This window comes from Colobus angolensis, unplaced genomic scaffold (assembly GCF_000951035.1).
Source record: "Colobus angolensis palliatus isolate OR3802 unplaced genomic scaffold, Cang.pa_1.0 Scaffold65, whole genome shotgun sequence".
Lineage (NCBI taxonomy): Eukaryota > Metazoa > Chordata > Mammalia > Primates > Cercopithecidae > Colobus > Colobus angolensis.
The window spans coordinates 3,349,866-3,369,490 of NW_012120154.1; the positions used below are offsets into that span (position 1 = coordinate 3,349,866).

At 54.3% G+C, this 19,625-nt stretch overlaps 2 protein-coding genes across 3 annotated transcripts in view; both read left to right on the top strand.

Annotated features, from left to right (window-relative positions):
• PLA2G6 (phospholipase A2, group VI (cytosolic, calcium-independent)) overlaps nucleotides 1-9,997 on the top strand; it is a 68,472-nt gene extending 58,475 nt beyond the window's left edge. For both annotated transcript variants that reach the window (XM_011964241.1, XM_011964240.1), the window contains 6 exons: nucleotides 296-446; nucleotides 5,286-5,422; nucleotides 5,816-5,970; nucleotides 7,826-7,993; nucleotides 8,900-8,973; nucleotides 9,184-9,997. In XM_011964241.1, coding sequence (XP_011819631.1) covers nucleotides 296-446; nucleotides 5,286-5,422; nucleotides 5,816-5,970; nucleotides 7,826-7,993; nucleotides 8,900-8,973; nucleotides 9,184-9,328 — 830 coding nt within the window. In that variant the 3' untranslated portion in view covers nucleotides 9,329-9,997. The remainder of the gene's footprint in view (nucleotides 1-295; nucleotides 447-5,285; nucleotides 5,423-5,815; nucleotides 5,971-7,825; nucleotides 7,994-8,899; nucleotides 8,974-9,183) is intronic.
• Nucleotides 9,998-10,780: 783 nt separating this feature from the next.
• BAIAP2L2 (BAI1-associated protein 2-like 2) overlaps nucleotides 10,781-19,625 on the top strand; it is a 39,576-nt gene continuing 30,731 nt past the window's right edge. Inside the window, exons 1-4 of the mRNA XM_011964330.1 lie at nucleotides 10,781-10,940; nucleotides 12,018-12,093; nucleotides 12,870-12,956; nucleotides 13,298-13,359. Coding sequence (XP_011819720.1) covers nucleotides 10,890-10,940; nucleotides 12,018-12,093; nucleotides 12,870-12,956; nucleotides 13,298-13,359 — 276 coding nt within the window. The 5' untranslated portion in view covers nucleotides 10,781-10,889. The remainder of the gene's footprint in view (nucleotides 10,941-12,017; nucleotides 12,094-12,869; nucleotides 12,957-13,297; nucleotides 13,360-19,625) is intronic.

Sequence of the window (19,625 nt, forward strand, 5' to 3'; positions counted from 1 at the left end):
GGGTTTCACATGTTGGGCAGGCTGGTCTCAAACTCCTGACCTCAAGTGATCCACTCGCCTCAGCCTCCCAAAGTGCAGGGATTACAGGCGTGAGCCACCGTGCCCAGCCAGAAGGGGGCTTCTCTCTGTCTGTCTGGAAAGTTGCAAAGGAAGGGCCCAGAATGTGGGTTTGCTTAGGCCTCGGTAAACCCGCTTCCTTCTGTCACCTCCTGCGCAAAGGCCCTCTGCAGGCTGTTCTCTGGGAGCCCTGCGTGTGGCCGTTGCATCTCCCGACCTCCAACCCCCTTATTCCTAGGTAAGTCCATGGCCTACATGCGTGGTGTGTACTTTCGCATGAAGGATGAGGTGTTCCGGGGCTCCAGGCCCTACGAGTCAGGGCCCCTGGAGGAGTTCCTGAAGCGGGAATTTGGGGAGCACACCAAGATGACGGACGTCAAGAAACCCAAGTAAGCCTGGTGCACTGGGGCCATGACCGCAGCTGTGCCCACTGTGGCTGTTCCCTGGGGACAGAGGGCTCCCTCTCCTGCTAGGGGAGGGGGAAGAGCGCCCCACGCTTGAGGGGAGCAGAGGGAACCCCCTTCCCAGGGAGGCAGAGGGCTGGAGTGTGGTTCTCACTTGGGCATGCAGACATCTGCTGAGCGCAGGAGGGGTGTGGCCTGGTGGGCCTGGCTCTGCCCTGCCTGGCCAGGGTCTGGGACTTGCCTGGAAAGAGCCTGGGCCACCCTTCTCTGAGACCACCTGGGCAGAGGCTGGGTTTTTGCTACCCAGGCAAAAAGAACCCACTGGCCTTTCAAATGACATGGCTAAATATTTTCTCACATTTCAGACAGCACTTGCTCCCAGGATCAGACTACTAGGTTATAATCAGAGGGCTTCAGTCCTGCCTTTAATTTAAGGTCTATGAGACTTGAACTAATTTAAGTCAGACTAAAGGAGAAAGTCACATTTCTAGGAAGCATTTGTTTGGGAGGCCCAAATCCTGGGACTAAGCAATGCATCCCATTTGGGGCCTGATGAAAGGTGTGTTCCAGGAGGAGTGTTTTGAGCATTTCTGAGTGATTTTTTTCATATTCTGAAAGTGAGTCTCCCCCAGTCTTAGGGGCCCGGCATCCCGTCTGTGGGCTTCCCTAGGGTCCAAGGCCAGGGACCTTAAATCTTTTTTCCCACTCTGTGGCTTGTCTTTTTGCTCTGTGGTGTTTCTAGGTTTATTTTTATTTTTTTCATGTTTTTGGTGGGCCCATGTTCTTAATGGGGTAGATAATATTTATAAATATTTTTCTTCTTGTAGTTTGTGATTTTTTCCTTCCTTTCTTTTTTTTGAAAAAGGGTCTTGCTTTGGGGCCCAGGCTGGAGTATATTGCCATGAACAAGGCTTACTGCGGCCTCGACCTCTTGGGCTCAAGCAGTCCTCCCATCTCAGCCTCCTGAGTAGCTGGGACTACTGGCATGTGCCAATGCGTGTGTTTTTTGTAGAGATGGGGTTTCACCATGTTGCCCAGGCTAGTCTTGAACTCCTGAGCTCAGGTGACCCTCCCACCTCGGCCTCCCGTTACAGGCGTCAGCCACCGTGCCCAGCCTAGTTTGTGCTTGTTATGTCTCATTCATGAACCCGTTTGCTGCCCCCAGGCAGCATACGATTCTCCTGTGTCAAGCTGGAAAGTTCTCTAGATCTGCCTTTTACGTTGAGATCTTTTATCAACCTGGAATTGATTTTTGTGTGAGGGTGAAGTCCAAGATCCAGTTTAATGTTTTCCACATGATTGGATGGTTGGCCAGTTTTCCCAGCCCCATCTGTGAAGTCTGTCCTTCCCTCCGCTTCCTCAGCAGTGGGTCAAGCGTCCCTCTGTGCTTGGATCTGCTCCAGGCTGTGTTCCGTTCCACTGGTTGGAAAGCTGTCCCTGTGCCCGGACCACAGAGCATAAATGACTACAGCTGTGGGGTGAGTCCTGGTGTCTGGACGACAGATCCGCCACCTTGGCCTTCTTCAAGAACATCATGGCTATTCTTGGGGGCAGTAGAGAGAAGTGGATACGAGCATTGACCCTGAAGTTTCTACCTCTTCTCAAAAGTAGGAATATGCCAGGCATGGTGGCTCAAGCCTGTAATCCCAGCTCTTTGGGAGGCTGAGGCAGAAGGATCACTTGAGGCCAGGAATTTGAGACTAGCCTGGGCAACATAGTGAGACCCTCATCTCTACAACAAAATTAAAACTAATAGGTAGCTGGGCATGGTGTCATTATGGCTGTAGTCCCAGCTACTTGAGAGGCTGAGGTGGGAGGATCACTTGAGCCCTGGAGGCTGAGGCTACAGTAGTCTGTGATCCCATCACTGCTCTCCAGTCTGGGCAATAGAGTGAGACCCTGCCTTAAAAAACAAAAAACAAAAAACACAAACTATAAAAAGAAAAATATTTATAAATTCTATTCCATTAAAAACATGGTTCCACCCAAATAAATAAATACAACAAAAACACCATAAAGGGAGTAAAAAGACAAGCCACAGAGTAGGAGAAAAGGGCCAGGTGCGGTGGCTCACGCCTATAATCCCAGCACTCTAGGAGGCCAAGGCAGGTGGATCACGAGGTCAAGAGTTCAAGACCAGCCTGACCAAGATGGTGAAACCCCATCTCTACTAAAAATACAAAAATTAGCCAGGCGCAGTGGCAGGCGCCTGTAATCCCAGCTACTCGGGAGGCTGAGGCAGGAGAATTGCTTGAACCTGGTGGGTAGAGGTTGCAGTGAGCTGAGATCGTGCCACTGTACTCTAGCCTGGGCGACAGAGTGATACTCCATCTCAAAAAAAAAAAAAAAAAACAAAAAACCCCAAAAAAACAGAGTAGGATAAAAGATTTCAAATCCATACATCCATCAAAGGACTCATTTTCAAAATACGAAAAGATCATTCAGAAATGCTCAAAATAGTAACCACCATTTTGCTTTCTCTTCCTATGGGTTTGACTACTCCAGGTACTGGTAAGTAAAATTTGTGGGGGATAATTGATTTGGACCAGGATTCTGTACCAGGCCCAACAGACCAAACCAATATGGAGTCACTCATGCCAAGTGAACCTAGTTAGCTTAGGCATATACCCATGTAACAAATAGCTGAGCTCTGGTTAGCTACAACAGCTGAGCTTTAATCAATCCTAGATAACCACCTGATTCAAACAAGGCAAACCAATTAAGCTCCACACCTCACTTTGGTTTCCAGCCCATCAACGCTGCCTGACCACGTTTCAGGCCAGAGTTCTTTGAACCTATTCTGGTTTTGTGGGCTGTCTCTCAGTTCATCAATAAAAGCCAATTAACATCTCTAAATTTGTTCCAATTTTATCTTTGACAGTACCTTATATAAGTGGAATCATACAGTATTTGTCTTTTTGTGACTGCCTGCCTGCCTGCCTGCCTTCCTTCCTTCTTTCCTTCCTTTCTTTTTTTTTTTAGACAGGGTCTTGCTCTATCACCCAGGCTGAGTGCAGTGGCGCAATCTCGGCTCACTGCAATTTCCGCTTCCCGGGTTCAAGTGATTCTCCTGTCTCAGCCTCCCAAGTAGCTGGGATTACAGGTGTCTGCCACTGCACCCAGCTAATTTTTTGTAGTTTAGTACAGACAGGGTTTCACCATGTTGACCAGGCCAGTCTTGAACTCCTAACCTCGTGATCCACCCACCTCGGCCTCCCAAACTGCTGGGATTACAGGCGTGAGCCGCCGCACCCGGCCATGACTGGCTTATTTCACTTGGCATCCATGTTGTAGCGTGTGTCAGAATTTCCTTCCTTTTTAAGGCTGAAAAACTCCATTGTCTGTATCCACCACGTTTTGCTTCTCCATTCATCCACTGGTGGATATTTTAGTTGCCACTTTTTGGCTATTGTAAATAACACTGCTGTGAACGTCAGGTGTGCAAGTACCTGTCTGAGGCCTACTCTCTATTACTGGTGCCTTCTCCAGAGAGAATTCTGATGGGTTCAGTTTGATCATATTTTAAGATTTTTGTGTCCATGCTGGTGGGGAGCTTCACCCGTTTTTTCCTATTTTGGGTTTTGAGGAAATATTTCCTCTTTTTATTTTTTTTGGAAGAGTGAGTGTAATAGTGACTTTATTTTGAATTTATGGTAGAACTTCATAGTAAATTCTTCTAGGCCTGGAGTTTGCTTGATGGGAAGATTTTTGATGATGGAATTAATTTCTTTAGTGGTTGTAAGACCACTTGGGGTTTCTAAATACCTTTTTGAGTTAGTTTTGGTTAAGTGAGGTTTTTCTTTTTTTTTTTTTGAGACGGAGGCTCGCTCTGTCGCCCAGGCTGGAGTGCAGTGGCCGGATCTCGGCTCACTGCAAGCTCCGCCTCCCGGGTTCACGCCATTCTCCTGCCTCAGCCTCCCGAGTAGCTGGGAATACAGGCGCCTGCCACCTTGCCCGGCTAGTTTTTTGTATTTTTTAGTAGAGACGGGGTTTCACTGTGTTAGCCAGGATGGTCTCGATCTCCTGACCTCGTGATCCGCCCGCCTCGGCCTCCCAAAGTGCTGGGATTACAGGCTTGAGCCACAGCGCCCGGCCTAAGTGAGGTTTTTCTAGGAATGTGTCCATTTCATCTAAATCTTCAAGCTTACTGGCATAGAGTGGTTCAAATTTTTTTTTTTTTTTTTGAGACGGAGTTTCACTCTTGTCACCCAGGCTGGAGTGCAATGGTGTGATCTCGGCTCACTGCAACCTCCTCCTCCTGGGTTTAAGCAATTCTTCTGCTTCAGCCTCCCAAGTAGCTGGGATTACAGGCATGCGCCACAACGCCTAATTTTTGTATTATTAGTAAAGACAGGGTTTCACCATGTTAGCTAGGCTGGTCTCGAACTCCTAACCTCAGGTGATCCACCTGCCTCGGCCTCCCAAAGTGCTGGGATTACAGGTATGAGCCACTGCAGCCAGCCGATTCTCCTTTTTCTAATGTCTGCAGTGTCTGTTGATGCGGCCGCCTTTTCTTTCCTGATTCTGATAACAGATAACAGACCTGTTTTATCAGTCTTGCCACAGGTTTTTCCATTGGATTAGCCTTTCAAAAAAACCAACTTTTGCCGAACTGCCCTCCCAAGGTTGGACCAATCTGACACTCCTCCAGCACTGCCGGAGAGAGCCTGTTTTTGGGAGATGGTTGGGGGAGAAGCCCACCTATCCCAAACAGAGATTGGAGTAGGCACTCTGCTGCCCAAGGCCCTGGGGTGTGAATGGCGGGGAAGGGGAAAGGTGAATGGGCGGGTGGCTCAGCAGTCCTCCTGCCTCATTTCTCTCCAGGGTGATGCTGACGGGGACACTGTCTGACCGGCAACCAGCTGAACTCCACCTCTTCCGGAACTACGATGCTCCAGAAACTGTCCGGGAGCCTCGTTTCAATCAGAACGTTAACCTCAGGCCTCCAGCTCGGCCCTCAGGTTTAAACCATGTTTGATGCATCCGTGGGAAGCGACTGGCCCGAGAGGCTGCAGGGTGGTGTGTGGGAGTCATGCACTTGCCATCAGGCACCCTCACTGTGCCACCAGCCCACGCACTGTAGTGGTCTTTATTGGCTGAGGATAGGGATTGCAGGGGAGCTGTCAGGCCCCCGGCAGGTTAGAAAAGTCCCTGGAAAGTTCTCAGCTGTACCTGCCTTCCACCGGGACGAACTGGCCAGACAGTGTAGCCTTGTGGGTCCTGCTTCTGTAGAGTTCCCAGCCTCCCCTCTTCCCTCACCCCCAGTCCCCCACATGCACACCCTGAGATCTGGAGCGCATGGGTTTTATACCAGTTCCTTGTGCCACTGGGCCACCCTCCTTCCCCGCCCCTAGACCAGCTGGTGTGGCGGGCAGCCCGGAGCAGCGGGGCAGCTCCTACTTACTTCCGACCCAATGGGCGCTTCCTGGACGGCGGGCTGCTCGCCAACAACCCCACACTGGATGCCATGACCGAGATCCATGAGTACAGTCAGGACCTGATCCGCAAGGTGAGTGCCGCAGGCCAGAATGCCTGGACCTGCTGCTCCCTGGAGCCAATCCTGTTTCAGCAAACCGTGCTAGGGACTGACCCCCAGGACAGCAGGTGGCTTTTATACGTGCACTTATTCATATGTGCACGCCGGGCAACTTGATCTCACTGGAACCTGTTCCACGGGTGGAGTCTGCCTGAAGCACTGTGCTAAGGGGGATCTGAGGACCACTGTGCTCTAAGTGTGCATGAATGGGGAGGGCAGCATGCGTACCATGAACGTACCACTCGAGCCAGCCTGGGGACAGGACACGTGCTTGCCCTTGAGCTCACCTCTGTGGATAGACAGTCCAACAGGAATGCCTGCCCCCACGGGTTGCTGGTGCTGTGGTGGAGGACCGTGATGCCTCTGCTAAAAGTCCTGGGGGCTCGGAAAGGGCTCCATGGAACAGGGGACCCATCCTGAGGCCTTTGGGGACAGAGCAGTGCAGAATCAGTGATCTGGAGGAAGAGCAGCAGCCCTCCCCCTGCGGAGGTACAGCAGAGGCTGGCAGGACCCAGCATGCTAGGGGAGGCCCTGTGGTGCGGCGGGCAGTGGGTGACCAGGGTGGGCGAGCACGGTGGCTGAGCTCGGGCCCTGGAGCCAGAGCGCGTCTGGGGGTCCCGGTTCTGCCCGCGCTCACTGCAGCTACTGAATGGGGCCATCCTAGCGCCTTCCTCGGGAGGCTGCCAGGCCTTGGACTGCTGTTGGCTGGGAAATGTGCACAGCAGCGCCCGGAACCTGAGCTCCATCCTTGCTCTGTGGTTTTCCGAAGCCCCAGGGCATCCTGGGCGGCGCAGCAGAAGCTTTGGGTGGACAGAGAAGGGAGCGCCCTCTAGGGGCCAGACCAGGCAGGGCGGGCTTTCTGCAGGCGGCAGAGACTGTCAGACCCTAGCCAGTCTAACTCTCCTATTGTGTGCGAATGGGGAGCCTGGGACCCAGAGTGGGAGGCACCACCCAAGATCATCCTGCAAATTGGCAGCAGAGCTTGTTCAGAAACAAACGAGAGGCAGCAGCCGGGCGCAGTGGCTCACGCCTGTAATCCCAGCACTTTGGGAGGCCGAGGCAAGTGGATCACGAGGTCAGGAGATCTAGACCATCCTGGCTAACACGGTGAAACCCCGTCTCTACTAAAAATACAAAAAAATTAGCCAGGCGTAGTGGCAGGTGCCTGTAGTCCCAGCTACTCGGGAGGTTGAGGCAGGAGAATGGTGTGAACCCGGGAGGCGGAGCTTGCAGTGAACCAAGATCGCACCACTGCACCCCAGCCTGGGCAACACAGCGAGACTGTCTCAAAAAAAAAAAAAGAAAAAGAGAGGTAACACCCAGGACTCGGGTTCAAGCCTTAGCCCCTACTTCCCTACCATGTGGCCCTGGCAGCTGCTTCCGGGCCTGAGCTGTGCTGAGAGCCCTCATTTGCAAACTGGGTGATCGGTGCCTTCTCCACAGACTGGCTGGAGATTAAATGAAGTAATGATGCAAACACCTGGCAAATCACTAATACCAAGAAACACCCTCTGCCTTTCCTCCCCTGGCCACGACTAGACTTGGGCCAGGATCAGATGGGGTGGGCGAGATCCTTCTCGTAGCTGGTGTATGTGTGGTCCTGTTGGTACAAAGGTGCTATCCTGAGCAGATGGTATGTGATGCCTGCACCAGCCCTTCCGGGGTCACGTGCAAGGGGCTGGCTGGAAATCATGCCAGGCGTGCTCTTGCCACCAGAGAATTCTTGTCCTGTTCTCATGTGCCCCAGAGCCCAGCCTTGGGCCTCCCCTTGACGCTCCCCTTACCTGTAGAAGGTCCCTTCTGACTGCCCCTGTCCTGTTCCCAACAGGGTCAGGCCAACAAGGTGAAGAAACTCTCCATCGTTGTCTCCCTGGGGACAGGGAGGTCCCCACAGGTGCCTGTGACCTGTGTGGATGTCTTCCGTCCCAGCAACCCCTGGGAACTGGCCAAGACTGTTTTTGGGGCCAAGGAACTGGGCAAGATGGTGGTGGACTGTGTGAGTGTGGGCCCCTCCCCCAGGCCACTTCCCTCAGGGTCTGCAGCCCAGGTGGATGGCTTCCCCTCCTCCTGTGGGGCCTTTGGTGTCGGGGGAGACAGCAGGGCTGTGTCCATCGCCTTTAGCCAGCTGGAGGAGGGAGAGTCCCCAATTCGGAGTCTCAGTGCAGGGCAGGGACCCTCAGTGACCACCAGCAGGGGGGTTTCCAAACCCTTTTTAGCTGTGGATCCTTTTCTGCAAACATAGCCCAGTGTAGAAGCCCAGAATGGACAAAAGCTCTGGAGTGGGCAGCCACTCGCCCCTATAATCCCCGCACTTTGGGAGGCTGAGGCAGGTGAATCACTGGAGCCCGGCAGTTTGAGACCAGCCTGAGCAACATCCTGAGAGTTTGTCTCTACAAAAAAATGAAAAACTTAGCCGGACATGGTGCGCCTGTGGTCCCAGCTACTCAGGAGGCTGAGGTGGGAGGATTGCTTAAGCCCAAGAGGCAGAGGCTGCAGGGAGCTGTGATCATGCCGCTGCACTCCAGCCTGGGCAACAGAAGCAGACCTTGTCTCAAAAGATAAAAATAAAAAAAAAAAGAAAGAAACTTCAGGGAGAGGGGACCTGGAGGCCTGTCCACTCAGCCACTACCCTTTTCCCAACTCACCCGCTACACTTTTCCCAACTCACCATCCCTGAAGGGCACTGCTGAGACCTCTGCCCCTCTGACTGCACGGCTGGGACAGTCCCTGCAGTCCCAGGAAGGGGTGTTGCCCGAGCCACTCTGCTGCTATGTGGCTCAGCCCGACTAGAAAGAGCTTGGGGCTCCCGAGGCCAGGGCTCTGAGAGTGCAGGGCAGGGCCAGGCGGAGTGTGGGCCAGGCGGGGTGTGGACCTGGCGCTCAGCAAGGCTGCTTCTCACCAGTGCACGGATCCAGACGGGCGGGCTGTGGACCGGGCGCGGGCCTGGTGCGAGATGGTCGGCATCCAGTACTTCAGGTGAGGGCTCAGCCGCCCCAGCCCTTGGCCCGGTGCCCTGGCCTGGTCGGTCTCACCGACCTTCCCTTCCCAGCCCTGGTGTGGACTTTCCCTTTCCCCAAGGGGAAAAGGGAAAAGGGCTCTGTTCCCCAAGCCCACCCTGGTCCTAGCTGGCATCCCCTCCCCAGCTTGAGCAGCCTGGGGTGACCCCCTCCTCCCTGGCCCGAACAGATTGAACCCCCAGCTGGGGACGGACATCATGCTGGATGAGGTCAGTGACACAGTGCTGGTCAACGCCCTCTGGGAGACTGAGGTCTACATCTATGAGCACCGTGAGGAGTTCCAGAAGCTCATCCAGCTGCTGCTCTCACCCTGAGGGCTCCCAGCCTCTCACCGGCCCCAGCTGACCTCGTCCATTCAGCCCCTGCCAGGCCAGGCCCAGCCACTGCCCTCCCGGGCAGATCCGGGCCCAGGCAGCTCTGCGTCCGTAGACCAGGCCTGGGAGAATGCCAAGCTGCCTGCCCGAGGCTGGTCCTGAAGGCCTCTTTCCCACTAACCCCGCCTTCCAGCACTTTCTGTCGTCCCAGGCTGGGAAAGTCTAGAGACCCCTTTGGCCCCTTTCACTGACTGTAAAGGACAACTGACTCCCCCATCAGCTCAAACATTAAGGGTACCCGGGCGCAACTGTACCCCTGCCCCTAGCCACAGCCTCCCTGAGGGCCTGTGGGGCTGCCTCCGCCCTAGCCCCCAGCAAGGGCACTCCCAGGCTTCCTAGTGGGTGCAGCCCACTCCCTCTGCCCTCTGCTCCGTTCCCTGAGGGCTGGGACTAGAGAAATGGGGTGTCCCCCACCCCATCAGCCAGGAAGGCCCAGGCCGCAGGAGCAGGATACCCGTTCGACTTTGCCCCTCACGCTGGCCCAGCTGCTCACACTGCCCCACCCCGAGAACTCTCAGCTCTCAAAGGTCATTCCTGGGGGTTTCTTCTTCCCAATGGAAGTGGCTTAAGAGCCAAAACTGTGAAATAAACCATTTGGATTCGAGTTCACCTGTGCTGTGTGTGCAGTGGTGTGAGTTCCCCCTGCTCTCCTGAACCCCAACTCCTCTCAGCCTTGACCCTCGGCCTTGACCAGCCTTTTCCGGCCCTTAGGGTGTTCAGAGGCAGCTGCCAGGCCCACAAAGCTCAGGCAGGCCAAAGGGGGGACACAATCCTCAACCTCATCTTGGAGGACCCAGGGAGAGCCCCATTTGTCACCCAGAGAGGCCGGGGACTCTGCATGGACAGGTAGCGCATGTGCAGGGCCAAGGTCTGCCCAGGACTGGGCAACTCCAGCGTCTGTGCTGCTCCCGCTCCAGCAGGTGGAGGAGCTGGGCGGGCCAGAGTGGCTTTGGAAGCCACAGAGGGCGTGGCCCCACGGTGAGCCACAGGCCTGAGGACAGTGAGAAGTACAGCAGCGTTCACCTCCAGGGGCTGCGTCTGCTGGGTCTGGCAGAGAGGGTCCTGGGGGAGGGCACTGGGCAACGCCAACCCAGTAAGGTGGGCAATGCCTGGTATAGGCAGGTGGGAGGGCGGGGCGCCCCAGGGTCAGGGGTCCTTGAGGAGGGGGTGGCCCGGGAGGGGGCTCATCCACATGGGCACTTGTATCAGCCCACAGCTCCGAGGGGTGAATAATTGAAGGGCAGGTCACACGAGCCCTCCCGTCACAGGATGCCTTCCCCACCGGGTCCGGTTACGCCCCAGATCACATTCTGACATCCCGAGCTGGTGAATAATTAAGCTGCCACTCCTCTGAGGCAGGCCTCCATCTCCAGGTCCCTCTCTGCAGCTTCCTCGCTGCCGGCCGAGCCGTGGGCACCTGAGGAACCACCCACCACTGCTCCCGGCTGTGCCATCACCGCCAGCTCCCTGCCTCCTGCTCAGACCCGGCGACAGCCCCTCCATGGCCCCCGAGATGGACCAGTTCTACAGGTCCACCATGGCCATCTACAAGGTGAGCACGTGGGTGGCCAAGCCAGGGCCTGAGCCCCTCCTCCCAGGGCGCAGAAGTCATGCCCGCTTTGGAGGACGGAGGGCCAGCCGGGGCTGCAGGTGTCCTGGAAAGGGAAGCCTGGAGCCAGGCTGGGCCGGGGTGGGTACGGGGGTAAGGATCCCTGAGGGCACTCAGCCATACAGCAGGAACCCCCAACTCCCAGATGCTGGACAAGGCAGGAGAGGGCCCAGGGCCCAGGGTGGGGAGAGTTGAGTCTGGATGAGAAGGGCCTGGCTGCCCGGCCTGGGAATAAAGACCGTCTCTCTCTGTCTGTCTCATTTCTGAGCCCCTCACTCAGACTTCCTACTTCACCACCAGGGGGTTGCTGCAGCCACCACAGACATTTAGCACCTCCTGTGTGCAGGACCCTTTCACCTGTAAGCCTCAGGCCACCCACCTGTGAAGTCGAAAATGACCACCCTGTTTGATAGATGAGAAAACAGACCAAATGGGTTAAACAGCTCATTCAAGGTCATGGAGGGAGGAAGAGGCGCTGCTGGGACTTGAACCAAGACCCAAGTCCAAGTCCAGGCCCGTCTCCACCATCCAGGGAGCTCTCTGCCCTGCCCCAGCCTGGGGTGGCCCACGCTAATCCAGCCACAGCCCTGCCCTTGCCCCTGGGGCGACTGTTGGCAGCCCCATGTGTCTAGCCCAGCAAGGCCTGGACACAGGCAGGGCTGAGCCGTGCCCAGTGGGGACCACAGCAGGTGGGCCAGCTTCAGCCCAGTGGGAGGAGCACCTTCCAGGTGCACCATCTCGGGAGGTACCTCGGTCCCGCCAGAGTAGGTGTGAGTGGGAGCTGCTTGTGAGAGGACCATAGCTTGGAACAGGACCCCAAAAGATGGGCTCTGAGGTCCCGCAGCCAAGAGCCAGGATTCCGGGTGAGCCTAGGTTTGTAGGTGGGCTCCCCAAAGTCTGGGAGCTTCTCACTGGGCTGGGGGTGCCCTGTCCCTGACGCCCGGTGACTTGACTCTGTCCATTGTTCCTTCTCGCTCCCCCATCTCCACACCTTTTTCCTCCCCTGGCCCTGGGGTCCAGAGCATCATGGAGCAGTTTAACCCCGCCCTGGAGAACCTGGTGTACCTGGGCAACAACTACCTGCGTGCCTTCCACGGTGAGTGCCTGCCCGGGCCACCGAGCACCAGCCCTGGGCCTCTGCTGTCCCCACCTCCAGGCCCCTCCCAGATTCTCTGCACCCCACACCTGTTCATCCTCAGTCCTACACCCTCCTACCCACCACCCTCACCCTCACACCTCTGCAGCCAGAGAGGCCTTATGCACCCCCACTCTCCTGTGCCCACGCATCCCAGTCCACACCCAGCACCCCTCATTGCCCCCTCCTTCAGGTGCCTCCAGACACTCCCATGATACAGGAGCAGGCCCTGCAGGCCCACACAACCCCAGTGCAACCCCTGATACATTTCTAGGCATCACCTCAATGCCACCTGCTGAACCCACCCCATACCCAGTCCCACCTCTGCACCCAGGCTCACACGGCAGCTGGCTTCCTCACTCTGACCGGCCACCATCCACACGCCCTACAGCTGGCCTTGACACTCACTCGGTCCCCACGCAAACCCTTGTACCGGTCCCCTTTGGCCGCTCATACCTGCCAACAGCACCCCTCTACCCACCCGCGCTGATCAACCCTGAACCTCAGGGCCACCCATTCCCCTGCTTCTTAGATGCTGTCCACGCCACCTCCCTGCCCCCAGCCCTCACCTTATGCCCCACACCTGAGCTTCACAGCTCAACTGGCCACACCCTCCTCAAGGGCACACACAGATGCCCACACCCCACCCAGGACACAGTCCTTTCCAGATGAAAAGAGCCTCCAGAAGGGTGGGGCAGAGGCAGGGCTGGACCGGACCTGTCCCTCCTGGTCCATAGCTCTGTCTGAGGCAGCCGAGGTCTACTTCAGTGCCATCCAGAAGATCGGGGAGCGTGCCCTGCAGAGCCCCACATCGCAGATTCTGGGTGAGGCTCCCCCTCCATGGCAGACTCCATTCTCGGGCCCTCCTTTTGCACCCTTGCCCTTCCAGCATGCCCCGCGTCCCTGACACAGGCCTTGCAGCCCAAGGCCCAGAGCCAGACCCTCGTTCTGGGGTCCAGGCTCCCCGCCACCACTCCCTGCTGGGTTGCTTCCAGGCTGGGACACGCACGGCCTGGCTCCCAGAGAGCCGTATGGGAAGTTCCTGGACTTTGGTCCTGAAATCCAGCCTCGGGCAGGCCCTCTTTTGGCTTTCAGCGGAAGAGGGTGGTGGGCGGGCAGGGCAGGCTTCCCCACACCAAAGCCACAGCTCCATCCATGCCTCCAGGGGAGATCTTGGTGCAGATGTCTGACACCCAGCGGCACCTGAACTCTGACCTGGAGGTGGTGGTGAGTATCAGACTCCAGGGCCTGAAGGGGTCACTCGAGGAAAGCGGGGTGCGTTCCAAGGAGAGGGCCCAGCCTACCAGATGCCCTTCCCAGGGAGGATGACCGTGGCTGCCCTTCCCAGCACCTGGCTCTGTGGGGCACGGTTCCTTGCAATAGTCGTTCAAGCTTCTAGCAGCCCTAGGAGGCTGGTGGCATTTCTGCCTCCATTTTATAGAGGAAGAAACTGAGTCTCAAAGAGCTAGTCATTGCCTGAGATGCCAGAGTGAGTGGAGGCCCAAGGAAGGGAAAGGCCCTTTCGCTGCAGCCCTCCTCACTGCAGCCCCCAGGGAGCAGCCACACGGACCTGACCATGTCACTCCCAGGAGCAGAATCATTCCACGGCCCCACCTCCCACAGAACTGAACACAGGCTTCTCAGCGAGGGGTCCCATGCTCTGCTGATCCAGCAGCTTCTCCCTACACCCCCAACACAGCCCAGCTCCCCGGAGGAGCCGGCCCTCTGCTGGTGTCCCCGCCACGGGGCTGCTGCCTTGCTGTCCTCTTAGCCTACAGCCACCAGTCTCTTCCTCTGCTGTCCCGTTGAGAAGCAGCTGTCCCCTCCTTCCCAAAGCCTCCTCTGACTCCCTGGGGCAGTTTCAGTCACCCCTCCCCCTGGACTCCAACAGATGCTTCTGTCTGTTCTTAGCTCATGGTGGCTTCAAAGCCCAGCTTCACCAGTGACTAGTTTTGTGACCTTGGATTCTGTGCCTCCGCTTACCTATCTGAGAAATGGAGAGAATCATAGTAACTGCCTCCCAGCATTCTTGAGAGGATGAAGTGAATTAATAAGCATAAACTGTTTGCCCTGGCCCCCGCAAGGCCTCTGGGTACCTTAGCTATGAGAACTAGAAGTTAACTCGCCTGCCCCTATCCCTCCCGAGACTGGGAGCTCCACAAAGGCTTCCTTCCGCTTCCTTCCTCTCCATAGCTCCAGGGCCTGGCGCCAAGCAGGGCTTCAATGACACAGGAAAGAAAAGAGCCGAGGGAGTGGGCTTGGCTAGATGGAGAGAAGAGAGGGCTTTCCAAGGGAACACGGCAGCAGGCTGCACACAGCCATGAGTGGGCAGTGGGCAGACGTGAGCCAGGGCCTGAGCGCAGGGGCTGAGTGGGAGAGGTGGGGTGGGGCCTAGTGGTGAGGTGCCTCGGAAGGTTCGGAAGGAAATTTCAGCTAATTATGTGTTCTCCCTCCAATGTGTGAAGGGAACCCCTGGAAGTCAGGGTGCTCTTTGGAGGATACCATAAAATACTGTCAGCTGGGCATGACCAACAGTCTTTTTTTTTTTTTTTTTTTTTTTTTTTTTTTTTGAGATGGCGTCTCACTCTGTTGCCCAGGCTGGAGTCCAGTGTCGCGATCTCAGCTCACTGCAACCTCCACCTCCCAGGTTCAAGCGATTCTCCTGCCTCAGCCTCCCGAGCAGCTGGGATTACAGGCACCTGCCATCATGCCTGGCTAATTTTTTCATTTTTTTGTAGAGATGGGGTTTCACCATGTCGGCTAGGCTAGTCTTGAACTCCTGACCTCAAGTGATCTGCCCACCTCGGCCTCCCAAAGTGCTGGGATTACAGGCATGAGCCACCGCGCCTGGTGGGGGAACAATTATTCTACTAGGAAATGCACATCCCACGCACACACAACAAGACCGTGCCCCAAGGGCCCTGAGCTCTGTGCCTTCCGTGAGTACTTTAGGATGTAGCATTAAGCCCCTGCCACCCCCTTGGACATGGGCACAGAATTTATGGAGCCTCTGGGTTCCTGTCCTTTTGTTCAATGGCTGACCTTGCCACTTGTGGTACACCTGAGCTGGGCAAGGATGAGTATCGCCCAGGCCCACTCAGTAAGGAGAGCTGCCCTCTCCAGGCAGTGGCACCTCGGTTGTGACAACTGGGCAGGTCCACTGGCCAGAATCACATCAAACAGAACAGTGCCAGAGGCCACCCCCACCTGCAGCTCATTTACTTGATCCCTACTTACTACCCTGTGCCAAGCACTGTGGGAGGCAGTGGGGATACAGCAGACAAAAACCCCTGCCATCCCAAGGAGGGAGCCAGAAATATCCACAGTGAGTAAGTGAATCGATACGTAACACGTTCCATGCAAAATATGCTAGGAGAAAAGTAGAGCAGGGATGGGATGTCTTTGGTGGGGATGCAGCTTTTAACAGATGCTCAAGGAAAACATCACCAGAAAGGTGACATTGAAAAAGGCCTAAAGGGCCCAGTGCAGTGGCTCATGCTTGTAATCCCAGTACTTTGGGAGGCTGAGACGGACGGATCACCTGAGGTCAGGGGTTCGAGACCAACCTGGACAACATGGTGAAACCTTGTCTCTACTAAAAATACAAAAAAATTAGCCGGGCATGTGGTGGCGGGTGCCTGTAGTCCCAGCTACTAGGGAGGCTGAAGCAGGAGAATCGCTTGAACCTGGGAGGCGGAGGTTGCAGTGAGCCGAGATCGCGCCACAGCACTCCAGCCTGGGTGACAGTGAGACTCTGTCTCAAAAAAAAAGAAAAGAAAAGAAAAGAAAAAGGCCTGAAGGAGGTAAGGGCATTAGCCAGGGAGACCTCTGGGGAAAGGGCATTCTGGACAGAAGGGACAGCGTGTGGAAAGGCCGAAGGCTGCAGTAGAGGGCGAGTGTGAGATAACCAGCCATTAAGAGGCCCTGACCCTGCAGGCCCTGGCAGGACTGTGGTCCTTCCTCTCAGTGAAAGGGACACCATGGGAGGGTCTTGAGCCAAGGAGGGACAGGATCTGACTTAAAATTTTTTTTTTAATGTTTTTTATTGTAAACTAAAACACACACACAGAAAATCTTGCTGAACAGATTAGAGCCGAATGAATCATTATGAGGCAAACAGACCTGAAACTACCATGCAGAACTTTGCCAGCCTCCCCAGAAGCCCCTTCAGGTGCCCCCATCAAAACCACAGCCTCTCCCTCCCTCTAAAAGTGGCCACTGGTCTGAGGTCACATTTCCTTGTGTTCCTTTGTAGTTTATCACTCTTACCTTATGGCCTGAGACACGAGAATTTGGTTTTACTCTTAAAAAAAAATTTTTTTTTGACCGGGTGTGGTGACTCATGCCTGTAATCCCAGCACTTTGAGAGGCCAAGGCGGGTGGATCACGAGGTCAGAAGATCGAGACCATCCTGGCTAACACAGTGAAACCCCGTCTCTATTAAAAATACAAAAAATTAGCTGGGCATGGTGGCAGGCGCCTGTAGTCCCAGTTACTCGGGAGGCTGAGGCAGGAGAATGGCATGAACCTGGGAGGTAGAGCTTGCAGTGAGCCAAGATCGTACCACTGCATCCAGCCAGGGCAAAAGAGCGAGACTCCATCTCAAAAAAAAATGAAAAAAAAAATGAGTCTCTTTGAACCTATGAGTTCCCCTTCCATCTGTTTCTTTTCCTTACACTTTGTCTGTTGGAGACCCTGGGACCGTCTGCCCTGACTTTCCTATCGTCTGGAAGTTGCTGATGGTGCTCTCCTGGTATGTTCAGCTGGTTTCTCTGTCCTCTGGATCCGGAGGCTTGATCAGACTCCAATGCCATGCCCTTGGCAAGACCAGAGGGGCTGCTGAGTTCTTCCACCAGGAGGCATTGCCGTGTCCAGATCTGCCACGCATCACGGGATACGCACCACTGTTCTTCTGACGCCCTGTCAGAACATTCTTAGCTGGGATGCTTCCAGAAAGAGACACTTCCCCTTATCCTTTGTTATTACCCACTGGCACGTTTCATATGGGGAGGGCAGGAGAAAGGTGTCATTCATTCCCTTTATTCATCAGGTTCCAAGATAATGAATCTGTGCCCTGTCATCCTCTGAAGGTGAAGCCACCAATTAACTTTATGTTTTAACTAGCACCATTATGTAGTACTTTTATTTACTATAATCAATATCATAGATTTAAACTCATCTGACCTATTTCAATGGTTGGCAATTATTATCTTTATTGAGGTTGAAAATGTCCTGTTTTTCCGGCCGGGCGCGGTGGCTCAAGCCTGTAATCCCAGCACTTTGGGAGGCCGAGGCGGGCGGATCACGAGGTCGGAGATCAAGACCATCCTGGCTAACACGGTGAAACCCCGTCTCTACTAAAAAAATACAAAAAACTAGGCGAGCGAGGTGGCGGGCGCCTGTAGTCCCAGCTACTCGGGAGGCTGAGGCAGGAGAATGGCGTAAACCCGGGAGGCGGAGCTTGCAGTGAGGTGCGATCCGGCCACTGCACTCCAGCCTGGGCGACAGAGCGAGACTCCGTCTCAAAAAAAAAAAAAAAAAAAGAAAAAAAAAGAAAATGTCCTGTTTTTGGCCAGTGGAAACTGCTGCTGCTTTTTTTTTTTTTTTCTTTTTTTTGACATGGAGTCTCGCCCTATTGCCAAGGCTGAGGTACAGTGGTGCGCTCAGCTCACTGCAACCTCCGCCTCCCAGGTTCAAGCAATTCTCCAGCCTCAGCCTTCCCGTGTAGCTGGGACTACGGGTATGCACCACTGCATCTGGCTAATTTTCATATTTCTAGTAAAGATGGGGTTTCACCATGGTGGCCAGGCTGATCTTGAGCTCCTAACCTCAGATGATTTGCCCAGCTCAGCCTCCCAAAGTTCTGGGATTACAGGCATGAGCCACCGCACCTGGCCAGTGGAAGCCTCTTTAATCTGCCTCCTGAGTCCTTGCTGTCTGCCTGACAAGAGGTTCCAGGCTCATCTGCTACTTGTGCTGTGTGAGATGTGGAATCAGCTATTTCTTCATGAAGCCCTGTTTTTACTTTTTGTTTTTAGTGGCAAGAGGTATTTCAAAACCATAATCTGAATACTAGGGGTGCTCATTGCCACTGGGTTGATCTTTGTTTCTAGGCTTTTTTGGTGGCTGTGCAATGCATAGATTGATATATATTTATATGCAATGTGTGTGTACACACATATAACACATATTCTGTCACTTTATTTCTGTTGCCGCTGCACAAATTAATTTTATTTATTTATTTATTTATTTTCTGTCACCCAGGCTGAAGTGCAGTGGCACAATCATATAGCTCATTGCAGCCCCCAACTCCTGGGCTCAAATGATCTTCCTGCCTCACCCTCCCAAGTAATTGGGACTAGAGGCAAATGCCACTGTGCCTGGCTAATTTTTTAACTCTTTTTATAGAGATGAGGTCTCACTATGTTGCCCAGGCTGGTCTTGAACTCCTGGCCTCAAGAAATCTTTCCATCTGGGCCTCCCAAAGTGCTAGGATCACTTTTAGACCATTGATTCGGTTTTTGTTTTTTTTTTCTGTTTTGTGGGGCTTTCTGGTGTGTTTTAGTTGTCAGTAGGAATGTTACTCTCTTCCATATTCTCTTTTTTCTAATAATAACTTTCTGTTGGATTTCACCTCAGAGATTTTCTGTGGAAAAGTAGGTTTTTTCCTGAAATTGTAGAAGGAACACAGTTAAGACAGCTTTTCTCACTTCGCAAGATCTCTTTCTGTTGTTCTTATGTAGTTTTCCAAAAATATGGCAGCTCCCTTTCTGTGGTTTCCTGGTTCTGTTCATGCTCCTACTTCTGTTAGACTTTCTCTTTCCTTTTGTGTCTGTTGTCCTTGTTCCTGATTTTGATCGCCCTCACCGCATATTCTCCTCCACGTGGGCCCTGTCTGGATGGGAGCCTGACTGGTCAGTTTCAAGACTTCCTAGAGGCTCGACTAGTCCAGCCCCTTCAGACCAGGGACCTCTTGCCTTCACCCTCTGGACTCACAAACTCCTTGGAGTTTCAGCTGCTATTCTCAGACTGGCCTACTGAGCTTCCCATGACCATCTGCTCACCATGTCAGGGTGCGCCTCTGCTCAGGTCCCTCGACACCCAGCTACCTCCCACTGCTCCATCCACGTGGATGCTGGTCACACTGACTTCACAGCTGGTGCTGATTTGTGTTTGGGGGATTGTAGAGATATACAGTCACCTAGTTTTGTTCTGAATATTGTCTTGAGTTTATTTTTTTCTTTTGGTGGTTTTTTTGTTTTGTTTTGTTTTGTTTGTTTTTTGAGATGGAGTCTTGCTCTGTCGCCCAGGCTGGAGTGCAATGGCTCCATCTCAGCTCACTGCAACCTCTGCCTCCCGGGTTCAAGCTATTCTCCTGCCTCAGCCTACCGAATAGCTGGGATTATAGGCGCGTGCCACCATGCCTGGCTAATTTATGTACTTTTAGTAGAGATGGGGTTTCACCATGTTGGCCAGGCTGGTCTTGAACTCCT